General features: G+C 45.1%; 1 protein-coding gene across 1 annotated transcript; it reads right to left on the bottom strand.

The window, feature by feature from the left end:
- Positions 1 to 689: 689 nt before the first annotated feature.
- On the bottom strand, positions 690 to 7,855 carry e2f8 (E2F transcription factor 8). Its single transcript, XM_053425037.1, has 13 exons — positions 7,587 to 7,855; positions 6,022 to 6,277; positions 5,759 to 5,912; positions 5,368 to 5,658; positions 5,011 to 5,172; positions 4,779 to 4,916; positions 4,450 to 4,659; positions 4,282 to 4,366; positions 3,390 to 3,867; positions 3,004 to 3,270; positions 2,762 to 2,894; positions 2,155 to 2,477; positions 690 to 1,433 (listed from the first exon to the last, which is right to left on the bottom strand). The coding sequence occupies exons 2-13, from the start codon at positions 6,190 to 6,192 to the stop codon at positions 1,266 to 1,268; spliced, it is 2,580 nt and encodes an 859-aa protein (XP_053281012.1). The 5' UTR covers positions 6,193 to 6,277; positions 7,587 to 7,855; the 3' UTR covers positions 690 to 1,265.
- Positions 7,856 to 19,967: the final 12,112 nt, after the last annotated feature.

The raw sequence follows: 19,967 nt of genomic DNA, 5'->3' as shown, positions 1-19,967 counted from the left end.
ACACTGATGTCTTCTTCTCTCAACAGGTGGTGATATCTGTGGAGGTGAGTTTGAAGAGGACAGTGTGTGTGGACGGAGGCTGAGCTGTGTCCTGAGGATCCAGAGGCTGAAGCAGCAGCAGCTTGTGTAGAGCGGCTCTGACTGGGCCTGTTTTGAAGTAATTTAAAGTGAGTCTTTACCTTATTAGTCTTGTGTTTTTTGCGTCCAATATGTTGAAAAAATTTAGGGTTAGGGTTATGTAGTTACTGAAATAAAAAGATACCAAACATCAGCAAGCTGATTTTTTTTTTTACGTGACAATTAAAACTAGCCGCATTAGCCGAGGATTCTAAAGGATTCAGGCACGTTCATATTATATCGTAGAAATAGTCAATTTGCAGTTTAAAGATGGAGACGACTGAACTCAGACGTCTGAATACTGAGAGGAAGAATGAGGTGAGAGGAAATGAGAAATTGCTTAAATTATAAGGGAATAACACTGTTTCAATTGGAGAAATTTCATGAGAACTGAGAGCTTTGGAGATACTTGGTATATACAATCTAGAAAGGAAATTGAATGAAGAATCAGGCAAATATATATGAATTAAACTAAAATAGAACTAAAAACCTTAAATCAGGCTCACTGGATATGCAGCACATGGAGAAATTCCTCTGGAGGAGAAAAGAAAAACCAGACATGACGTGTGACGTTCTTAGAAAAACACAGATTAAAATTTATTCAGCATTTTACATTTCGCAAGACATCAAAAACAATTAGTCATTTGTTTATAAATTAAACTCATCAAATCGTTTGATTAGTCTCAAGTATTCACACGTTATTGACAATTTCATTTTTTTTTTAAAGGGGGCAACAGTTAACATGTACATATGTGCAAGAGTAAAGTCATCTTATTAAAATTATCAGTCAATCAAACTCATCTTTTCAGTTCAAAACATCCGTCTGAGCTGCGTGTGGCGCTATTTATACTTTTACTACTCGTGGTAATTTGAGGAAAAATTAATACAACAAAAAATAAAAAATTATAATTCTGTTCCCCCCAATCACAATGAGTGTTGCTGGTGAAGTCGGTTTGAAATCCCATTCCCAGTCCAGCAGCTATTTTTAGAACTGACTGTGATAAGAACCAAGGCCACTGTGAAAAACTCAGAGGTAGTGAATACTGTAACACGCTCATCAAACCAAATAACATTAAAAACACCAACCGACCACCACACAGACGCAGCACTCACACACGTAATCAACACAGACACCGGAGCGCTTCCCTTCACGACTCCTCGGACGCCACGTCCAGCTTCCTCTGAGGGATGTAAACGGTTTGGGAGGCCACGTGTCCAGCTGTGGTCAACATGGTGGCCAGAGGCGAGAGGGGGACCGGCGTGTGGAAGAAGCTGTGCTGGGGGAGGGCGGTCCCTTTGGGGGTGGTCATCAGGGGCTGGACAACAGACAGAGTTCAGTTAGTGGGACGGCTCATGATGCACGGTTATGATAAATAAGTCAATGGAAATGAAAATAAAGATTGAAAAGCAGTTCAGTTTCAATACATTCTCCCTCCAATATCTTTTTGACAAGCGTTACAATCAATTATACCATTTATTGATATTTTTGAGGCACTAAATTCTTTGTTTTGCACTTCCCTGAAGTCTGGGCACTTTGAACAGACATTAAAAACTCTGCATCTTATATAAAGGATATAATATATAAGTATACCCTTATAGTTAAATTCCATGATGGACTTCCTCAGACTGAACAAAGCTGATGACATTATACCAGTGAGTCTCAACCTGGGGGTTGTGAGATCATTTCTTTACAATCTTTAAAAATGATATTTTATACTGGGAATTGTTTTGTATGTGATACCAGTGATAAGATCGAATAGTGGTTATTGATAATTATTGATGTTTCTGAGAATTAAAGTCTGTTTCCGTGATTTATTAACAACTTAATTTGTAAATCAGCAGGTCCAGAGTCAGGTCAGGGGGCGTTCTGGCCACACAGCAGCGACCTGGCAGCTCAGTCGTGAACCAATCTGACTTTACCAGTGGGTGGTGACTGACAAAAGTTCGAAAACCAACATTTAAGAACCCCATTCCACCCAAAGAGTTAGTTCACTCAAGTTAGTTAGTGAGTCAGAACACAGAAGAGAGTATTTTCACCTGTTGTACACTGAACAGCGTCACCGAGTGTGCAGGCACAGGGGACACGGGTTTGATGAAGACCATGCCTCTCTGCTGCAGGGACAGCGGGGCCGACAGGGGGCTGGACAGGGAGTTGCAGCGCTCTGGAGTCTGAGGGGCAGCGAAGGCGTTTCCCGGGCTGGAGATCAGGCCCAGGTTCTGCAGGGTGAAGTTGAGGATGGCCGGACTGGGGCTGTGGAGGTGGTGAGCCTGCTGCGAGGGGCGCGGAGAGTCGGCAGCAGCGGGTCGGTGGAGGCGAAGGCTGGTGGGTGTCACCTCCTGGACCGAGGCAGGTCTGGAGCCTGTGGACAACAAAATAAAAAACTGTCTGAGCTTTTCTGATGACGTCGAATTATTGTTCATTCTGAAAATGTATTAAATTAGATCTTTAAGACGTTAAAAACAGACTCTGGTCCTATATTTTGACTTTGGTATTTTTGTGTGCATTATATATTTAATTTCAATAGTTAAATCAGTTCAATTGAACTGGAGTGATGATGATGAACAGTTTCCAGTGTTGATCTGACTATAACAAAGTATAGTGTAGTGAAACACAAACAGACGTCACATTCTCTGTGGCTCTTACCTGCGGTTGGTGTTTGGTAAATGTACGTGGGGGTTGAGGTCTTGTGGCTTTCTCCCCCTGAAGCTTTACTTTCCTTGTAGCCGATGAGGGACTGCTGGGAGATCGGGATCAGGTATCCGGCCGGTACCAAAGTCTGGATGGGCAGAAAAACAAATGTCAAGTATGCAGCTAAAAACACGTGAAGGCTTTTAAAATCCTTCCTGGAATAAAACTGAGCACAGAAAGCATCGTTCTTTATTTACCTCGGTGTGGAGTTGTCCGGGTGTGAGGGGCACCGCTCTGACCGGGGTCAATCCCGTCTCGCTGTCAGAGAAGACAGTCTTGTCCTCTGTGTCCAGGAGGGTCTCCAAGCTCTGCTCTAGCGTCTGATTGTCCCCAGCACAAGTGGGGGTGTTGACAAACTCCGGGTCCAGGTGGAGGACGCGGGGCGAGGGTCGGCTGGAGAGCTGGTCGCCCCGACGGGCTTTCAGACGGGCCTGCAGGATCTCACACAGCTTCGGAGAGGTGTCCTACCGGGGGCAGAACACAGGGGGGTGACTTTGCTGGACGTACATGTGCCAGAATGCATTTCCTGTTCCCCTGCTGTTGTGGGTTTCATACATTGTGGCCACTTCTTTTAATATCTCACCTTAAAGTTTGGGTCGGCCCTCTTGGCTTTGGACGGGCTGCTCTGCACAGCGGAACCCGGGTGCAGCCGTTTGAGCGCAGTGGGGCTGGCGTCCGACGTCTGGCTGGTAGCCGGCGCGTTCGGGCTCAGTCCGCTTTTATCCTCAAAGGTCATAGAGCGCACGGCGAGGCTGGTCGGCTGCGGCCTGGCCAGAGGGTTCGGCCTGAGGGAAGACGGTTGTAGATACACGGCGTAGGGCCCGCTCCCCCGCTGCTGGGGAAACAGGACGGGGATCATGGGCGAGCACTGCGTCGGGATGTAAGCGACGGCGCCTGCGGACTGCAGTGACCGGGGGGGGTGGGGGGTTAGGTGGAGTGTAGTGTTGACTCCAGGCTCCTGGGTTGAAGTCCATAACGGGGCCTGAGGCGGCTCCGTTGAATGAGAGGAAGTCGGCTGGAGTCTGGCAGCAGCAGCAGCTTTAAGCTTTTTACCTCCAGACCTGCAACAGAAGCAAAACTCATTTAATAATCCAGAAATCTGCAATGACTTCATTATAAAATACTAAATCAGAGCTGAACCTTTAGTTGCTTCTCTTTTTCTATATCAAAGCTTTAAATCATCCATTACTGTTCTTTCTTTTCTGTTTTAAAGGAAAATATGACAAACAAATAAAGGGATTTCAAAATAAAAGTCAATGTAAACAGTAGCAGTTAGAAAGAGAAACAGATTTCTCCTCAGTATGAACACATGAAATGGATCAGCACGATTACTCAAACCCCGATTTCCGTGATATTCCAAAATATGACCCATTAGATTCCATATTAATTTGACAATTTCTAGTTGACTTTCCTCTTCACTCATGTATAACTGAGCCAGATTTAACAGTTCAGGGTGAATACAAATCCAGACTTACACAGTTGACTCCTGGTCGAGCTGGATTTTACAGATGGCGGCGAGTTGAGCCATCTTGTTCGGGAAGTCGCTGTTTGATGAATCACCTTAAGATAGGAGAAGATGCACGTGTCATCACACCATTAACAAACCGACAAATCATTGACCTGCCGATCTGGACTCTACTCACTGGTCTTGATGGGACTGCTGGGCGCCGAGTTGACCTTGCGCCGGTCGTCCTGGATGCTCTTCACCAGCTTTATGAGGGAGGGGTGCCGGGTGAAGCTGCGTTTAGTCCCCGGTGAGGAAAAGAGTTTTTTGGCACAGTTGTCCACAGACGCACGTGATTCCAGAACATTTTTCTTCCTGCTCGGACATTCAGTCGTGGAGCTCCCCAAGTCTGAAACAAGAATTTGACATTCGTTGCCTTTAGAATATTTGTTTACATGTCACAAACATACTGTAAACGCCGAACCAAAAATCGAAAAATAGCAAATAAGAAGCGAGGTGTGACGATACCTTTGACTTGTGGGAACTCTACGGGGCCGACCCACTCGAAGGCGGGTTTCCTCCCCCGCTCTTCTGTCACGTGCACTTTCTCGATGAGCTTCAGGCTCCGCAGCACGTTAGCGATATCATAGAGCCGCCGCACTTTGGCTGCAAACACAAGAGCAAACAGTGAAATGATTTGATGTCCACCACAGAGAGACAGAGAGGAAAACAGGTCTTGTCCCTCAGACTCGGCGCTCACTCTTGAACTTGTTCTTGTCCTGGTCGGCGCCCTGGTCCTCTCCGATCAGGATCTTCGCTGCCACGTCCAGGCTGACCACGCGAGGATAAGACACCAGGAAGAGCATGACAAACTTCTGGCTCATCACCCGCAGAGACTTGTCCTTCCGGCTGTTGACAGAGGCTGGACGGGGACAAACAGCGAGACAGGAAGAGGAGGATTTGTTTAAATATGAATCACTCGGGTAGCAGGTTCATGTCAGTGTCTCTTGGATGTTTAATTCTAAGACAAAAGTTTGTGTGTGGTGTATTCACATATCTGACCACAGTGAACATGATCACGTGAGGAAGAGGACCGAAAGGATCTCCAGCTGCTCACCTGCTTTGAACTCCACTCCCGGAAGCTCCACGAAGAAGAGCTCCTTCTGTCCCTGCTCGCTGCTCTCCAGCTCCAGCAGCTCCTCGTTCTCCTTCTCTTCCAGGAGGCGCTGCCGGATCTGCTGCATCTGCTGCCCGTAGCGCTGCTCCTCGCCCACCTGCTTCAGGATGGCCAGCGTCTGGGCCAGCTTGGAGCGGCCGTGCCACGTGTAGCGGTTCTTGGCCGAGCGGCTCACCATGTGCAGGCTCTCCAGCACGTTCATGATGTCGTAGATGCGCCGGCGCTCCACACCTGTACGGAGAGAAACAAAAGAGGTAAAAGGCATTGAAGCAGATCTAGGAACAAACGAGCACAACACAAGTTACTGGTGTGAAAGAGAGAGAGGACGTACTGAGCTCCGTGGCCACGTCGTCCAGACAGATGTCGTTGTTGAGGGCGGGGTTTGGGTAATCCGGGTAGCGGGCGAGGAACTTGTGACAGAGCAAACCCAAACTCTTTTCTTTCCTGCTGATCATTCGGTCAGACTCTTCTCCGTTTTCAGCATCCTGCAAAAAAAAAAAATAACACGGACAAAAGCAGGGAAATGAATATTTGAACAGCTGGTCTCCACAGAGAGAATCTGTCACGTGTTCATTCTCGGACGTGTTTTGATACCTGTGCAGAGTCGAGACCCTCCCGTCCATCGGGGTCCATGCACAGCTCCTTCTCTCGGTTCCTCATGTCGGGACTAGCAGCACTGATGAGCATTTTAAGGTTGGAGGTCGGCGTCCAGGGATCGACAGAACCTCCCTCCCGTCCTTTCTTGGGCGTGGCGAGGGGACCCATGGTTCTCCGGTTCTCCTCCGACACCACACACGTGTCAAATGATCTCTTCCAGGTATTTACAGGAAGGTTTTATAAAGCCATGGTCCTGGTCAGGAGAAAGACAGAGAGAATGAGTTAGATCAGTTTAAATCAATCCAATGCAAGGATTTGACCCTTAGAATAAAAACATTTAGATCAGTTTTTGAGATGTTCTGCTGTTTTGACATTCTCCACCTTAGCATGGGTATTTCTGAAAGGTTTAGATTAATTGGAGACACATTCAGCTAAAGGCTGGGACACTATCCTCTTTAATAATCAACTGATTTCAAGGTATAAAATAGTTAAATAGTGAAAATGATGCACAGAGAGGAGTGAAAAACCAAATCACGTTTACTTTAACACTAGCTTTCTAACTTTAAAAGAAACTCAAAAGTAAATAAATCATTTTATAACAAGTATGACAATTACTCTCTAATAATCAATGTATTTCAATTAATAAAATCTCACAACAACAATAATAATGACTTAGTTCACACGAGCTCTAATCTAAAAAATATAAAACCAACTCAGGAGTGATTTTTCCTGCATTATTCCAGTTTGTCAGTTAATTGAAACACGAGACTTTAGGTGAATAAACCTTATTATCTCAGTTTTACCGCTTTCAGGAGGAAACGTGTTGGTCTGTTCTACACCAGCGTGACGTCATCAAGTCAGATGTAAACACGCATATTAAATTATCATCCTGTTCTGCGTGATAACGAGGAATCAATAAATTAAATACATTTGTTTTAAATCTCATTTAAAAAACGTCTCATCCGTGTTGGCGGTAACTGACGTGCGGTCCGTCGAATCCCCGCAGCGGTCCCGCCCTTTTTCCTGTGAGCGGCGGCCAATGGGAGCGCGGCACGAGGCGACGTACCGGAAGCGAAGGGCTGTCCCGCGCAGGTGAAATGTTTTTGAATAATCCTTTGGCGCGGAACGTGTGTTATTTTACGGGAACACCGGCGGATCCACGTTAAAAACCCGTGTGTAGCCGTTAATGAGCGATCCGCCGTTAACGTGACGGCGACACGCGAGGAAGTGTGTCCGTGTCGCGGGAGTAGTTTGTGGGGACAGAGCCGCAGACGAGCGCCCGACGTCCGGTTTGGTTCAGAGAGGGAAACCCGTTGAAATCATTAAAAAACCGGACTATCCGGTAACTGCACGAGCGGCCACGGTTTCATTCAACGGATTCGAACACACGGCCGAAGAGTTACGTTGAGGTTTACCCCGCCTGTACGTTAGGGTTAGAATCCAGGAGGCGGTAACCCCCGAGACACCGAAACCGCAGATTTTAAAATCCGAGCAAAACTCAGATTTTGTTCTATCTCCTTAGGAAGGCTAGAAGCGGTTCTCGGGTGTTTCCCCACACTTACCTCAGATCAGCAGAACTATCTGTGGTTCAGAAGAATCCTCTCATCGTCCCCGACTCCAGATCAGAGGTTTGAAAACACGAGATCTCCAACTTCCGGCTTCGAAACGAGGATAAAGCTCCAAAAAGAGGAAACGGTCAAATGTGTCCGCAGCTCCCGGGTTTCTGTGTTTTGCTCCCGGTGTCGGTCAAAGTTTACAGCGGAGGAGCAAAGTTTGAACCTGGTGTGTGTGTGTGTGTGTGTCCAGCAGAGTTTAGCCCCGCCCAGTCTAAACATGCTGCCAACGTCACCAAACACTCGCCCCTGCACTTCCGCCTCCTCCTCCTCTTCCAGGCTGACATCACACACTCACTCAGCACATTCCAAACAAACACATGCATGCAAAAAGACATGTGAGTGATTCCAACACAAAAAATAAATACAAATGTATAGACAAATTCGAATGCACGTGCACCTTGTTGTTTGTTTTGAGAAAGTCCTGCAAGACACTGGTGGTCAACCAATGAAGACATCTCATGCAAGTAGAAAAACAACGTAAAAATTGCTCCATCAATTTGAAGACACACGTGCTGCAAAAAAATTAAAATCACACAACACCTGCAGATAAAGAAACACGCTGCAATTTGGGAAAACAACAAGCATTATGTTTCCAGGTGACTCCAAACAAGTGATGAACCTGGCTGTAGTTCAATGCTCGGTGAATTCACGGTGCATTGAACTCTCTCGCTTACTGTACAAACAAAGTTACCACTATCAACCGATGCCACCGTGGGGGGGGGGGGTCACACAATGGCCTCACTCCAGAAGACCTCAGTCACCTGAGCAGAGAGGAGGTTGCTCTGGTCCATTATACAACAAAAAACACCATTAAATCCATAATAATAATAATAATAATAGGGTGGTTGTGGTTCAGGGAGTAAAGTGGGTCGTCCACTAACCAGAAGGTCACTGGTCCTTGCTCAAAACCCTGAATGGGGAAAAGTGCTGTGTACTGTATGGTCATCGAGACTAGAAAAGCTCTTTATGAATACAAACCGTTTACCAGTAACAGAACAGAATAGTTGACAATAAAGTGGTGGAGGATAATCAGAAGGATTAAAAAAATTACATGTTTTAAGAAGTGATTATGTCTTTAATTCTTCAAGCCTCAGAATAAGTGACATCAACAGATTAGATTAATATTAAAACAGACAGAATCCCCAGTCGTCCTCCCAAAATGAGTCTTAACCAGTTTATCTGAATCCAATATGAGGCTTCACCTTGTTTTTATACTTATACAGTACTTAGGTGAATGTATTATATGAAATCAATTCTATCAATGCAAGGGGAGAAAGTAATTTAAAATCATATGTGGTATTTGTTGCCATCAGATGTCTGTCTTATTTATATTATATTACATTTCCTGTGTTCTGCAACCAGATGTGTTGATGTACAGAACTTCATTTACCTCCTATGATCTTTTCTTTCCCGACAAAGTCCTTTAAGAATTTATGCAAAATGTGAAGATGTTTCCGGCCGGTTGGATTTTTACAAGCCCGTCTGTCTATTTGCAGTAAAACAGAGTGAAACCTGCTCTGGGCTCTTTTAGCTGCAGTGGAAAACGTGCTGGGAAACATATATCTGGCTGTTCGGTTGAAAACAGCTGTGAATCCTGCATCACATGCAAGATTCACAGCTGCACACGGTGATCACACCACAGTAAATAACCAAATTTACATAATTGTTTGATGAAAGCATTTGCACGGTTTGCAGTAAACTCAGGTTTTATGTGATTTCATTATCAGGGAGAGAAGTTTGGCTGCTCAAAGGAAACAACTGTCCAGGTATTATTAACATTTATCTCAAGGTCCACCTACCAGTACGTCACTGGACTTTGGTAACTTGATGAATTGGGAACTCGCACCACATAAGAAATATCAAATAATGCAGGTCTTGCATTATTAATTATATTTCGTCCTGCTCTGTCGATGGAGCCTCTGTCAAAATCTTGTTTGGCGCCGGGGCCGTGCAGGCTGAGCTATTATTCCAGCAGAGAAGTGGTTTCTGGGTAAATAATGTAGCCGCCATGTACAAATAGCCTTTTGTGTTCACCGGTGACAGGGCACATACATAATTCACCGGGAGCTGTCGGTGTGTGAGGTGGAGGTGCAGCAGCTAATGTCCCCCCCCCCCCCCCCCCCCCGATCTGCTCGAGCTGCCCACGGCCTCGTAAATTCAGGCCCAGGCTCATTTTTTAAATGTCGAGCACTGAGTTGCAGAGAAAGACTGTTTTCAATAAAGCACAGTGGAGCCGGACTTCATTACTGCTCATGTCATTCAAATAAATGTTGCGTGTGAATAAAATCCAATTAAATACATTTTTGTGTTTCTGCATGTGGCCCGTTCCTGTTGGGGATTACATCACACCCTTTTCAAAAACATACATCACACCATCGTCTGGTATTGTAGATAAAAACAAGAAAGACAAAGAGAACACACAGAAAGAATCAAACTTAGAAATAAAACCCAAATTCACTTATTGCATACAGAACCTACGACTTATCAAAATGTCTCTTCCTGCAGGTTTTCCTCAAGATATCATATTTCATTATAGTATTCGATGACGTGTCTCTGTCGTGACGCTAGATGGCGCTATAGTCCTCCTCACTGGCAATCACCATGGAAACCTACGGGCACCTTCAAGGATGTTGGGAGGAAACGCTCTCGAGCTCGAAGCATCCAGTGACGTAATGGTACGGGTGTGAGAACGAGGACCCTGATGCTGCCTTCACGTGCTGCTCGTCAATTAGACCACCCGCTCCAGCTGGGCGGGCACAGCACCTTGCAGGGGTTATGATTAGAAATGGACCCAGTTTGTTTGCATATCATGAAAAAATGAGTGACCAGGGTGAATATGACAGAAGAATAAACTTAAATACTTATTTTGATGGTCTGTGGTGGAGATAAATGTCCATTACTCAAGTTCTTTCAAAGCCATGACACAGATTTTCTGTTTTGAGTTTAAAAACACGACCAAAAGAACCATGAGTTACTGAAAGGAGTTACACACTGTTGCAGCTCCGGTGTGCTGATTAATACTAAATCTATTCAGCATACAGAATAAGAATATATAAGTTTTACTAGAGATCAACGACCTGGAGTTTCCCTCCAATTTCTGTGACCTATAAGTTTGTATCTGTGCTTAGATGAATGGTCAGATCCAACAAATATCTCCCATAGTTTAAAAATCATTAACATTTAAAGGTTTTTATGTATTTATTTTGAATTTATTAAAGTGATGTCGTGTTTTACGTTATGTGTGGATCCCAGGAAAACCAACCAATGTGCATGTGAGCATCATGCAAAACAAAACAAAACACAATAAGCTTGAAAGCACATTTGACACGATTAAAAGACGAAAATAGTTTGTGCTGCAAAAAGCAAAACCGTGAACGCCAGTGATTTCTGAAAGTGTGTTTCTTTCCGACGGTCCGTGAAGGCAGCAGCTGGCCCCTCTGCTCAGCAGCCGGAGGAGAGAGAGAGACAGGAGGAGCGGACAGACAGACAGGGAGCATCCCCTCCACGGACAGGGACGGAGCAGTGCGGGGTGAGCATCTTCTCTTACCACACCAACTTCTGATCCTCCACCGGCTCCCGGTGCGTTTACTGCCCGCGGACCCGGAGCTTTCCGCACAGTTCCCAGAGAAGCTCGGGGGCTGCAGCTCGCGGAGTTCTCTCACATTCTCCTGCAGAGATGATGCTGCTGCAGCTCCGAGCTTCTGCAGGCGACTGGTTCCACTCCTCACTTAGTGTTGGTCCGTGGTCAAACGTGTTTGCTTCCATTTGCAAGAACTGCGTTTCAGGAGAGGAAGTTTGCAAACGATGAAAAGTGAGAAAGTTGTGTTTGTGCAAGCTCCACACCTGCAGGAACTAGCTGTGGGCTGTAGTATGTCATGTGTGTAATTGATGGTAAATGTCACTGCACAGGATTTAGTCTGTAAATCCCATCATTAAAACTAAAACCATTACATCTTCTGTGCCACATGGATCTTAGCTGTTGTTCAAAAAGAGTTAAAATCCCATCGCAGTGGCTCCAGGTTCATGTTCCTTCATTATGTCTATACACTGTCCAGCTGTTTTGGGACAGTGTATCTATCTTTTCCTGAACAGCACCTTTCATACAGATCCGTGCAGTTCAAAGTGCTGACGAGCCAAGAATGAGATAAAATACATTTGATAAATACTATAAAACAGATTGTATGAGCTGAAGGAATTCCATTCCATGAAAATCGTCTTGTTCATGAAGCCTGTGCTGCTTTCACAGACGAGTTGGGATATTTGAGAGATGGACTAACTCAATTGTGGGTTTCTGGTCTTTTCATAAAATATATGAAATAATTCCAGTATTTACCTTAAGTTCTTTAACAACTCAGTTCTTTCAATAATATTTGAATGTACCTCTGTTTTTCTCCAGCACTCGTTCCCTGTCAGGAGGCAGCACTCGCCTCTCGAGCTGTGAGTGACACCAGCGTTCAACCACCTGCCTTTTCCTCTACATCTTTTTTTAATTTGCTTTTCTTGTGGCTGCTTCCTGGAAAACTGAAGTCTGCCCATTTCGCCGCTCAGACACAGAATCCTGCCCTCGTCTTGTTCCCAGCGCCAGACGGATCGAGGACCCCCCCCCCCCCCCCCTTCTTTAGGATCCCATGATGTTTGAGGCAGAGGAAACCATCCTGTTTTCCGCCGGCTCCGGTTCTCCGCCCTGATGCTGCAGCCTCTCGACTCCAGGAGCCGTAAAGAACGAGCATCGAGGAAGGATATGACTGAGAGGCGGCATGTGGCTGAGCTCCGATCCCCCTGGAGATTGGGTACCATCCTTTTCATGAAGCAAAGTTGATGGACAGACCGTCTTTGGCTTTTGTAGCAGCAGCTGGGATCCAGCCGGGAAGGGGACTGAAACCCTCTGAGCAGGTATTTCCCTTCAGTCCCAGAAAGGATATTTTTCCCCGTGGAAGAGTCCGAGGAACTCCCTCACTTATGGGAAGATGGAGGCGGGAGCAGAGGCGAGTCCACCGCAGCACCCGAGGAGGAAACCTGTGCTGCACGGCTTGGAGGACCAGAAAAGGGTGAGTTGAGGAATCATCCTCTTCATCCTCCAGATGTTTGCATCTGCGCTGTGCTGTGTGACGAGCGATGAGACTGAGTCAGGGAATTGGGTTCGAGGGTTGACAGTCAAATCTGGATTGGTAGATGTTTGGCATGTGTGCAAATCAAAGGTGCTGCTTCCTGGTTGTGCTTCTTCTCGATGCCAGAGGAGATTTTAAGGAACATTTTCTGCTTCATCTAAATCAGTTTCCATGAGGACTTTAGGCTGAAACAAATGTTTTTACCTCCCACAGTCTTTGAAATTCAAAATTTAAATTCTAAACTTTCAACCAAACAGGTCTAAACCAGATTGTTGAATTGCAAAAATACCCACAACACCTTCTACTGGGTCAGGGATGACTTTTAAATATCTGCATCCTGACCTCGTTCTGACCTTCATAACTTTTCACGAGGTGCCAAAGAAAGACGTTGATTAAAAGCTGAAGTGTGTGAAAGCACTGAGGCGTCTTGTTAAGTCTTCTTTGATGCTTTGTGGTTTTGTAGAATTACTTCAGCAGCCTGCACTGAGATTGATGGACGACTTAATGCCGCTGCTCATTTTCCCGGTTTCAGCTGCGCTCTGCATTTTCCACATGATGTTGATGTAGTGCCGGTGTTGTATGCAAACCCCCACGGCTCCCTGCTTTTCATGGTTTGACTTTATATATATATATACATATATATATATATATATATATATATAGAGAGAGAGAGATTTTGAGAAACCTGAAAGCTCCTCCGGTGTGTGAACCCTTTTAATGCTGTGGTGGACTTTTTATTCATCGCTCTGTTTACAGCTCAGGTAGCAAAACAGGAGGGATCCCCAATGACCTCTGGGGGGGGGGGGGGGGGGGGGGGGATGAACAGGGTTGAGATGAACAGGGTCACAGCATGGACGGTGGAGTTTGGTCACTGCTGAATCTGGTTCAGTTCCAAACCTCGTGGAGATGTGTTGGACTCTGTCTGCTGAAGGTGCTTCAGGGATCAGAGTCAAAAAGAAGGTTTCTGTCCTTTTTCTCATTTCATTGCCATCTATCTCTTACCCCCCCCCCCCCCTCCCCCCAGTGAATTATTGATTTGATCAGGTGTGTTTAATTAGTCCCTGGGGATTATGTAGAACATGAATATTAATTGATCCGAACCAAAGTCCCAGCTGCTGTTTTTCCAATTTTCCAGACTGCCGAGCTTCTCTCTGGAAGCTAAGTGACGCACTGAGCGGGAGAATGACTTCGGCTTCTCTGTCAAGTGTTGGGATGCAGCCCAACGCTCAGTAGTTACCAAGGCTGGTCCCATTTCCCTATTGTTTTGTGGCTCGGCCATTATGAGTCATATCAGTATCTGCTTTAACTTTTGGCAACACATGCAACTTTTATTTTGTAGAATAAACAATACAGAAAAAAAGACGTTTTATTTTCTTATTTCAGGCTCTATGTATTTGGTTTAAAAATAAAATATCAAGCCTACATTTGATAAAGACACTTTTTTAGATACATATATGATTTAAAATATGTGTTGGTATTTACAATATTATTCCCAAATATCTGAATCCGCATCAGCCCTAAAAGATCCACATGGGTCAGGCTCTACAATGGACCCTGATATAATTCAGAAAGTGGGGTTGTGTGTCTCTTAGTGTTTTCAGCAGCGACGTGTGTAGAAGTCATCAGTAGCTTCACAATGCAGAGGCCTCACCAGTCCAGACGGGGCCCGGCGCTCTCCAGGGAACAGAGGCTGCGCCAGACTGAGCCAATACTCACCTTCCCTCTTAATGGACATCAGCCGACTTAAATAAATTGAAAGCACTGAGGGAGTAATGTGGACACGCGGGCGCTCATTGTTGGAGAATTACCCCAGACGCCCAGGCAGCGAGGTTCAACGTCCCCCGACAATTACCTCGAGTTCAAGATCCTACATGTGATACTCGCCCGGGTCGGAGGTAATTGGATTTTGTTCTGGTTGTAGATTTACTCTCTCACATGTCCCCCGCCCCATGTATTAATGTATTAATGTTCATTGAGTAGCAATAAAGGAGAGCGTTAGAGAGGGAGGGAGAATCAGAGGGTGTATTATGATGGAACCGGGCTCATGGTTTGATAGACTGGGAACAAGGATCCGTGAGATTTGATCTTTGACCTTTCAGCACCATCCTGATCTGTAGCTTTGTAATAAAGTGATGTTTTTAAGCTTAGTTCCTGGGGATTTTCATTTTTTAGGGCATTTTCACACCTGAACATCTTTGTTCTATTGTTTCCATTTGATCTGGTTAGTTTTGGTTTCATATTCTACTTTAGGGAGCACACTTAATAATTTTGCACCATCCACTACATATTCACGGTTTCTGATTCGTGCATCCCACTTGTGAGAGGCAGCGTGAAATTAAAACTGAGAGACACTGGGATGCCTGTGAACTCCAGGTCTAGCAGCCATGTTTAATTTATTGGAGCACAGTCAATGAAAAGGAGCTCTGAGCTGATCTTTGATTAACAATGACTCCGCAGCCTATTGGACAGCTGGCTCATCTACTCCTCCCATTCAGCCTGGTTCCTGCAGGAAGAGCTAATGAAACTCTGAACTTTATATTAATGAAGTGATCTGTGATTTATATCCTGACCTCACACCGGGTTGTGTTGAGAAATCGAAAGTTCTTTAATTACAGATACAGTTTGTGATTGTGTATCTTCAAATTCAAAGAGCTGTTCTGATACCCGTCGATAAAAAGCTGTATGTTAATAACCCTGTATTGAAATGCTGATTGCTTTATTGTGTGGCCTGGCTAAGGTTAAACCCAGAATACCTTATAGAACTTCTTTTATTCTCTAGAAACATTCAACGGTAAAACAACACAAGCGAAAAAATCTGGGAACACACAACAATCCACTCACTGAGTTCGTTGTTTATCTTTCCTGCTTTGTTGAGTTCCATTTGAATGTGTTTACCAAAGTTTACAGTTTGTACCTTTTCCCCTTTTGTGCTCTTTTGTGGTGATGGTTCTTCAAATGCTTTGAGATTGTTGGCAACACTAGTGCCAACCTCTAAAATATTGAGTTTTGCATATAGTACACGTTGCCGTTTCACTGGTGGGACTATCCAGAAGGAGATATTTCCATATTGTAGTTCTGCCATTGGCAAGAGCTGTTTGTAGAAGAAGGAGAGGTGATTTCTGGGAAAAGAAAATTGCGGTTTTATCTGGTTGAAATGTTTACTCAGGCGATTGGTACTTAGATGCGTGTACTTGCTGACGCGATACATGGGAAGCATTTCTGATGTTGATATCTCTATAAACTTTGCACGACACTAATTGTGCAATAACACAAAATGTAGTTTTTTTTAAAAGAAGTCTGGCAGCGGATCAGATCCACTGGAGTAACACAGATGACAAAGGGCACTGACAAGGCGAAGGAGAGCGCTCTGTAGTGGAATCCATCTTTGATTCAGCTCGGTGAGAATGAAAGGGAATGTGACACTAATTGTGCAAACAGAGCCGTTTCATATTATGTATTTATTTCCAGCGGTCTAGTTTGTGGCCGCTCATTAAGAGGCGTTTGATTCGGTCGGCTGAGCTCCTGTAGGATAATGAGGTCTTTACAGTGGACGTGTCTGCTGCAGTTATTCTGTTACAGCCTCATAATTAGTTAAGAGACACAGATGAGTGGGAAAACCTACATGGCTCTGGACTCAGGTCGTTCTGTGGCTGGTGAGCTTCAGAGTTTGTTTCCCTGGCTTCTGTGATGTGGGACACGAGGATGAAACCCTGGCTTATTATACTGACGAGGAGTTTGTAATGTATGGGACAAGTCTAATTGGTTAATTGGGGTTTGAAAGCAATAGAATCCTGGCTCGGACACAAACAAAAGCAGAAAAATTATCATTTTTATGTCACTTTCCAAACTGATAACAAAATTAGATGTTAGAATGAATTTAACAGAGCACATTTGTTTGAATGTATTTAAATATATGTATTACTGGCCTACTTTACTGATGAGTAATACTTCAGATAGTCTAGATGGATAATATATATTGGTCTGTGTATTTTGAACTGGAACTTTGCCGTCCACATTTGAATTATAAATAAAATAGTCACAACCCTCCATCCATCCATCCATCCATCCTTTATTCATCCATCTGCATGTAATCCCACCAGAATGTTCTTGTTCTTTTTGTCCTCTTTGTCAGATGATCCTCCACAAGGAGGCGTGACCCTGATCAGATAATGAACCACCAGTGTTTCCACTCTGATATCCTTGTCTGGTTTTCTGAGCTCCTCACTTGGTTCCTGAGATGAGTTGAAATCAAACTTTTCCGTAATTTTGTTTTGTTTACTTTTGTTGATCCAGGTTAGTGAATCTAATATTCACCTTTGACAGGAGTTGTTAAACAAACAAACTCAGGTGCTCACTTCACCCTGACAGAGTCGTGATGTTCCTGCTCCGATTGCAGCATACGCCTCAGTTGTGTCAAATGAATCTGCTCGTAAAGAATAATCAACAGAAGAGTTATTTGCTTTCCCTGTTTCCTCTCCAGCATTGGACAGTTAGCCAGACATATGGGCAAGGTCAGTGCAGCCGTCCCCCCCCCCCTGAGCTGCCAACCTGTTCATTAGGACGGCAACATCTGTGCTAGCCACCACTCACATTACTGCAGTCATCACTGTCTCTGAATCAAGCAGACAAACTGACTGTGTGCACATTCTCAAGCCGTTGAGACAATTTCTTTCTCGTACGGGAACAGATTTGAAAGATCTGTTTGCTGGGTTCAGACTCCAGGTCGAGGCGTCTGTTAAACTTCACCTCTCATGTCTCCACTGCCACGTTGGCCTGCTGCCTCGTTATAGAGAACGATTTGTCATTGACGGGTTTTGATTGATCACGAACGCCAGCGGCCTCGCGCGGCTGGTATCTGAAGCTAATTGAATGTAATATCAGGGAGATAGGAGAGCGAGGTGACAGACGAGCAGCCTTGTGAGATTATTTAAAAGCTATTGTGCACATTATCCCTCTTTAACAGTTGCTCCTTCCCAGCCTGCCCCTGACCGCTCGGCTCAGATAAATGATGACCATCTTTATAGATCTCAATGGCCAGCACTCATTATCTTATTTAGCTGCGGTGCTCTGTAGCTGGCACAGACGTAGAACCATTTCCCCTTTTAACGATTTATGTACAGCACCAGGAGCAGGTTCTGGCTCCTGGTGATAGTGGGAATCTTAATGTGGTGAATGCTGTTTTGCCAGCAGAGATGAAGGCGCCGGCTCAGCTTTTCTCTCGCAAACCAGGCAGCTGCGTCGGAGAGACGGGGATTTATTTTGGTGAAGGACTGTGTTTGCTCAGTCATGCAGCACTGACGAGCGCTGGGGCTCAGGGGTTTGGATCGGGGAAGGGGAGGGGGGGGTCAGAGGGTGGAGGTGGGACCAGGCATGGAGCTCGGAAGGCTGGGGGTGGGGAGAGATGCTGCACTCAGGATGCTGCTTGGCCCTCAAGAGCCATCTGGCCGTCACCCTCTCCCTGCACGCTGAGGGAGGGTGAAGGACAGGTGGCAGGGGCTGGTGGGATGGCCTGGACTTCAGCTACGGGGGAACACGATTGGCCCGTCACATAACGGAGGTCTGCTCAGCTTCCTGTCAGGAAGGACATCCTCCATGACCCTGGTTAGAAATCTGTCATTTTCACACCGTCCACAGGATAATGCATCTGCTTCGACAAAGATCATACTAATTAAGTAAATGAGTATATCAATTATAGAATTTGAAAGAGTTAAATAAGAGGACTCAGGCCATGTTTTTGTTTATTTTATAATGGTTGTTAAACCAGAGCACTTAGAAGAATAAGTACCACCTAGTGGCCGAAATAATATGGCGTTTAAACAAGACATCAGTACATGACATTTAAAAATAATTAAAGTGTTGTGTACAAAATAAAATATGATAAAAGCAACGTGGTTCACCTCATTTTTAAATTGAACTGTACATCAGCAGAGGTCAAGTTGTTGCACTGTGTGTGTGTGACATATCTATACGGTCTACATGGCTGGAGAAATTGTGTTGTCAGTAACACACTCAGCAGGGTGTGAGAGGGTCCGGCTGTTCGGACTCACACACCATGATGAGGCCTGTCTGGGGGTCAGCGGGCAGGGGGGGGTGCTCGGCCGGTGAACAGGTGCTTCAGCTCGATCCTGTGGCTACAGGGTTTCCTCAGTGCCCCTGCGCTCGGTGCATCAACACACAAACGTGCACGATGACAACAACACGTTTTCATAATTTGAGCAGGTGGCGGTGAATTGGAAACAGGCCTGATGAATTAAACACTCTTTTATCTTTCGTGTGTTTTCACTGAACAATGAGGTTATAATTAAAGCTGAGAAGCAGCGTTGGTCATATCTGGGGAGAGCTCATTTTAAAAGCTGCTTCACCCCGATCAGGTTCCTTTATCTTTCCTCCAAGAGTAGTTTTTATAATGGGCTCTTGCCGGTGGATATATTTTCTATATTGTGAAGCATTCCTTTATTTTTTTTCATTTGAATCTCATAAAAAAATTAAATCCCATCCATGTGCAGCACCTGTTAGTCTAGCTGCAGGCTCAGTTTGTATGTGACTGGAATAGATAGGAAGGAGAGGTCTATAGATTAAAAAACAGCAAAAGGGTCTCAGGCTGCGTTCACACAACACTTTCATTATAAAAATGCTTTTTTAAACCAAAACAATCTTTGTCCACATGAGCATCTCTGGCTTCAGATCAGCTTTAATCCCTGGCGTCCACACGAACCTGCCTGGATATCCCTCCACTTCTCACACACACCCGGCCTGTGTGTGCTGGTGCAGACAGGAAGCTGGTTAGGTGCAGAGAGCCACTCTTTCAACTGATCGTCCATGTTGTTCTACACTGGTTGCTGATGCTGGTTGTTTTTGGCATCACGTGATCGGAGCCTGAGGAATGAGAGGAGGCTATGCTGTGAATGAAAAGACCCAAGAAAAGCAAACGATTGTGTGTCTACGTCCTCCTTTCTGCCCGTTTCCTAACTTCTCAGTTGTAGCAGCTCTAAAACACTAAGTTGTGTGGACACCAGGAGTCAACGTGAGTAAATGTATTCACCTCTTTTAGTCGTTTGCTGCTGTGAACACATGCAACATCACAGAGCATCCAGATCACCCAGTATGATACTGGGATTCAGTTCTTCTTTGCACCATCGGCTTAATATGAGTCCACCTACTTGGTTCCAGGAAGAACGAGACCTTATCTTGTGTGTGTAGTTAATGTACGGAAAGGCAG

Source organism: Pleuronectes platessa, chromosome 1 (assembly GCF_947347685.1).
Source record: "Pleuronectes platessa chromosome 1, fPlePla1.1, whole genome shotgun sequence".
Taxonomy (NCBI): domain Eukaryota; kingdom Metazoa; phylum Chordata; class Actinopteri; order Pleuronectiformes; family Pleuronectidae; genus Pleuronectes; species Pleuronectes platessa.
This window is presented reverse-complemented; position numbering and strand designations above follow the sequence as displayed.

Coding starts and splice junctions, on each gene's coding strand:
- e2f8 (XM_053425037.1), bottom strand. CDS start 6,192: ATGGGTCCCCTCGCCACGCCCAAGAAAGGACGGGAGGGAGGTTCTGTC. Junction 3,868..4,281: donor CTCGACCAGGAGTCAACTGT/GTAAGTCTGGAT, acceptor CTTCTGTTGCAG/GTCTGGAGGTAAAAAGCTTA. Junction 1,434..2,154: donor CGCTGTTCAGTGTACAACAG/GTGAAAATACTC, acceptor TCTGTTGTCCAG/CCCCTGATGACCACCCCCAA.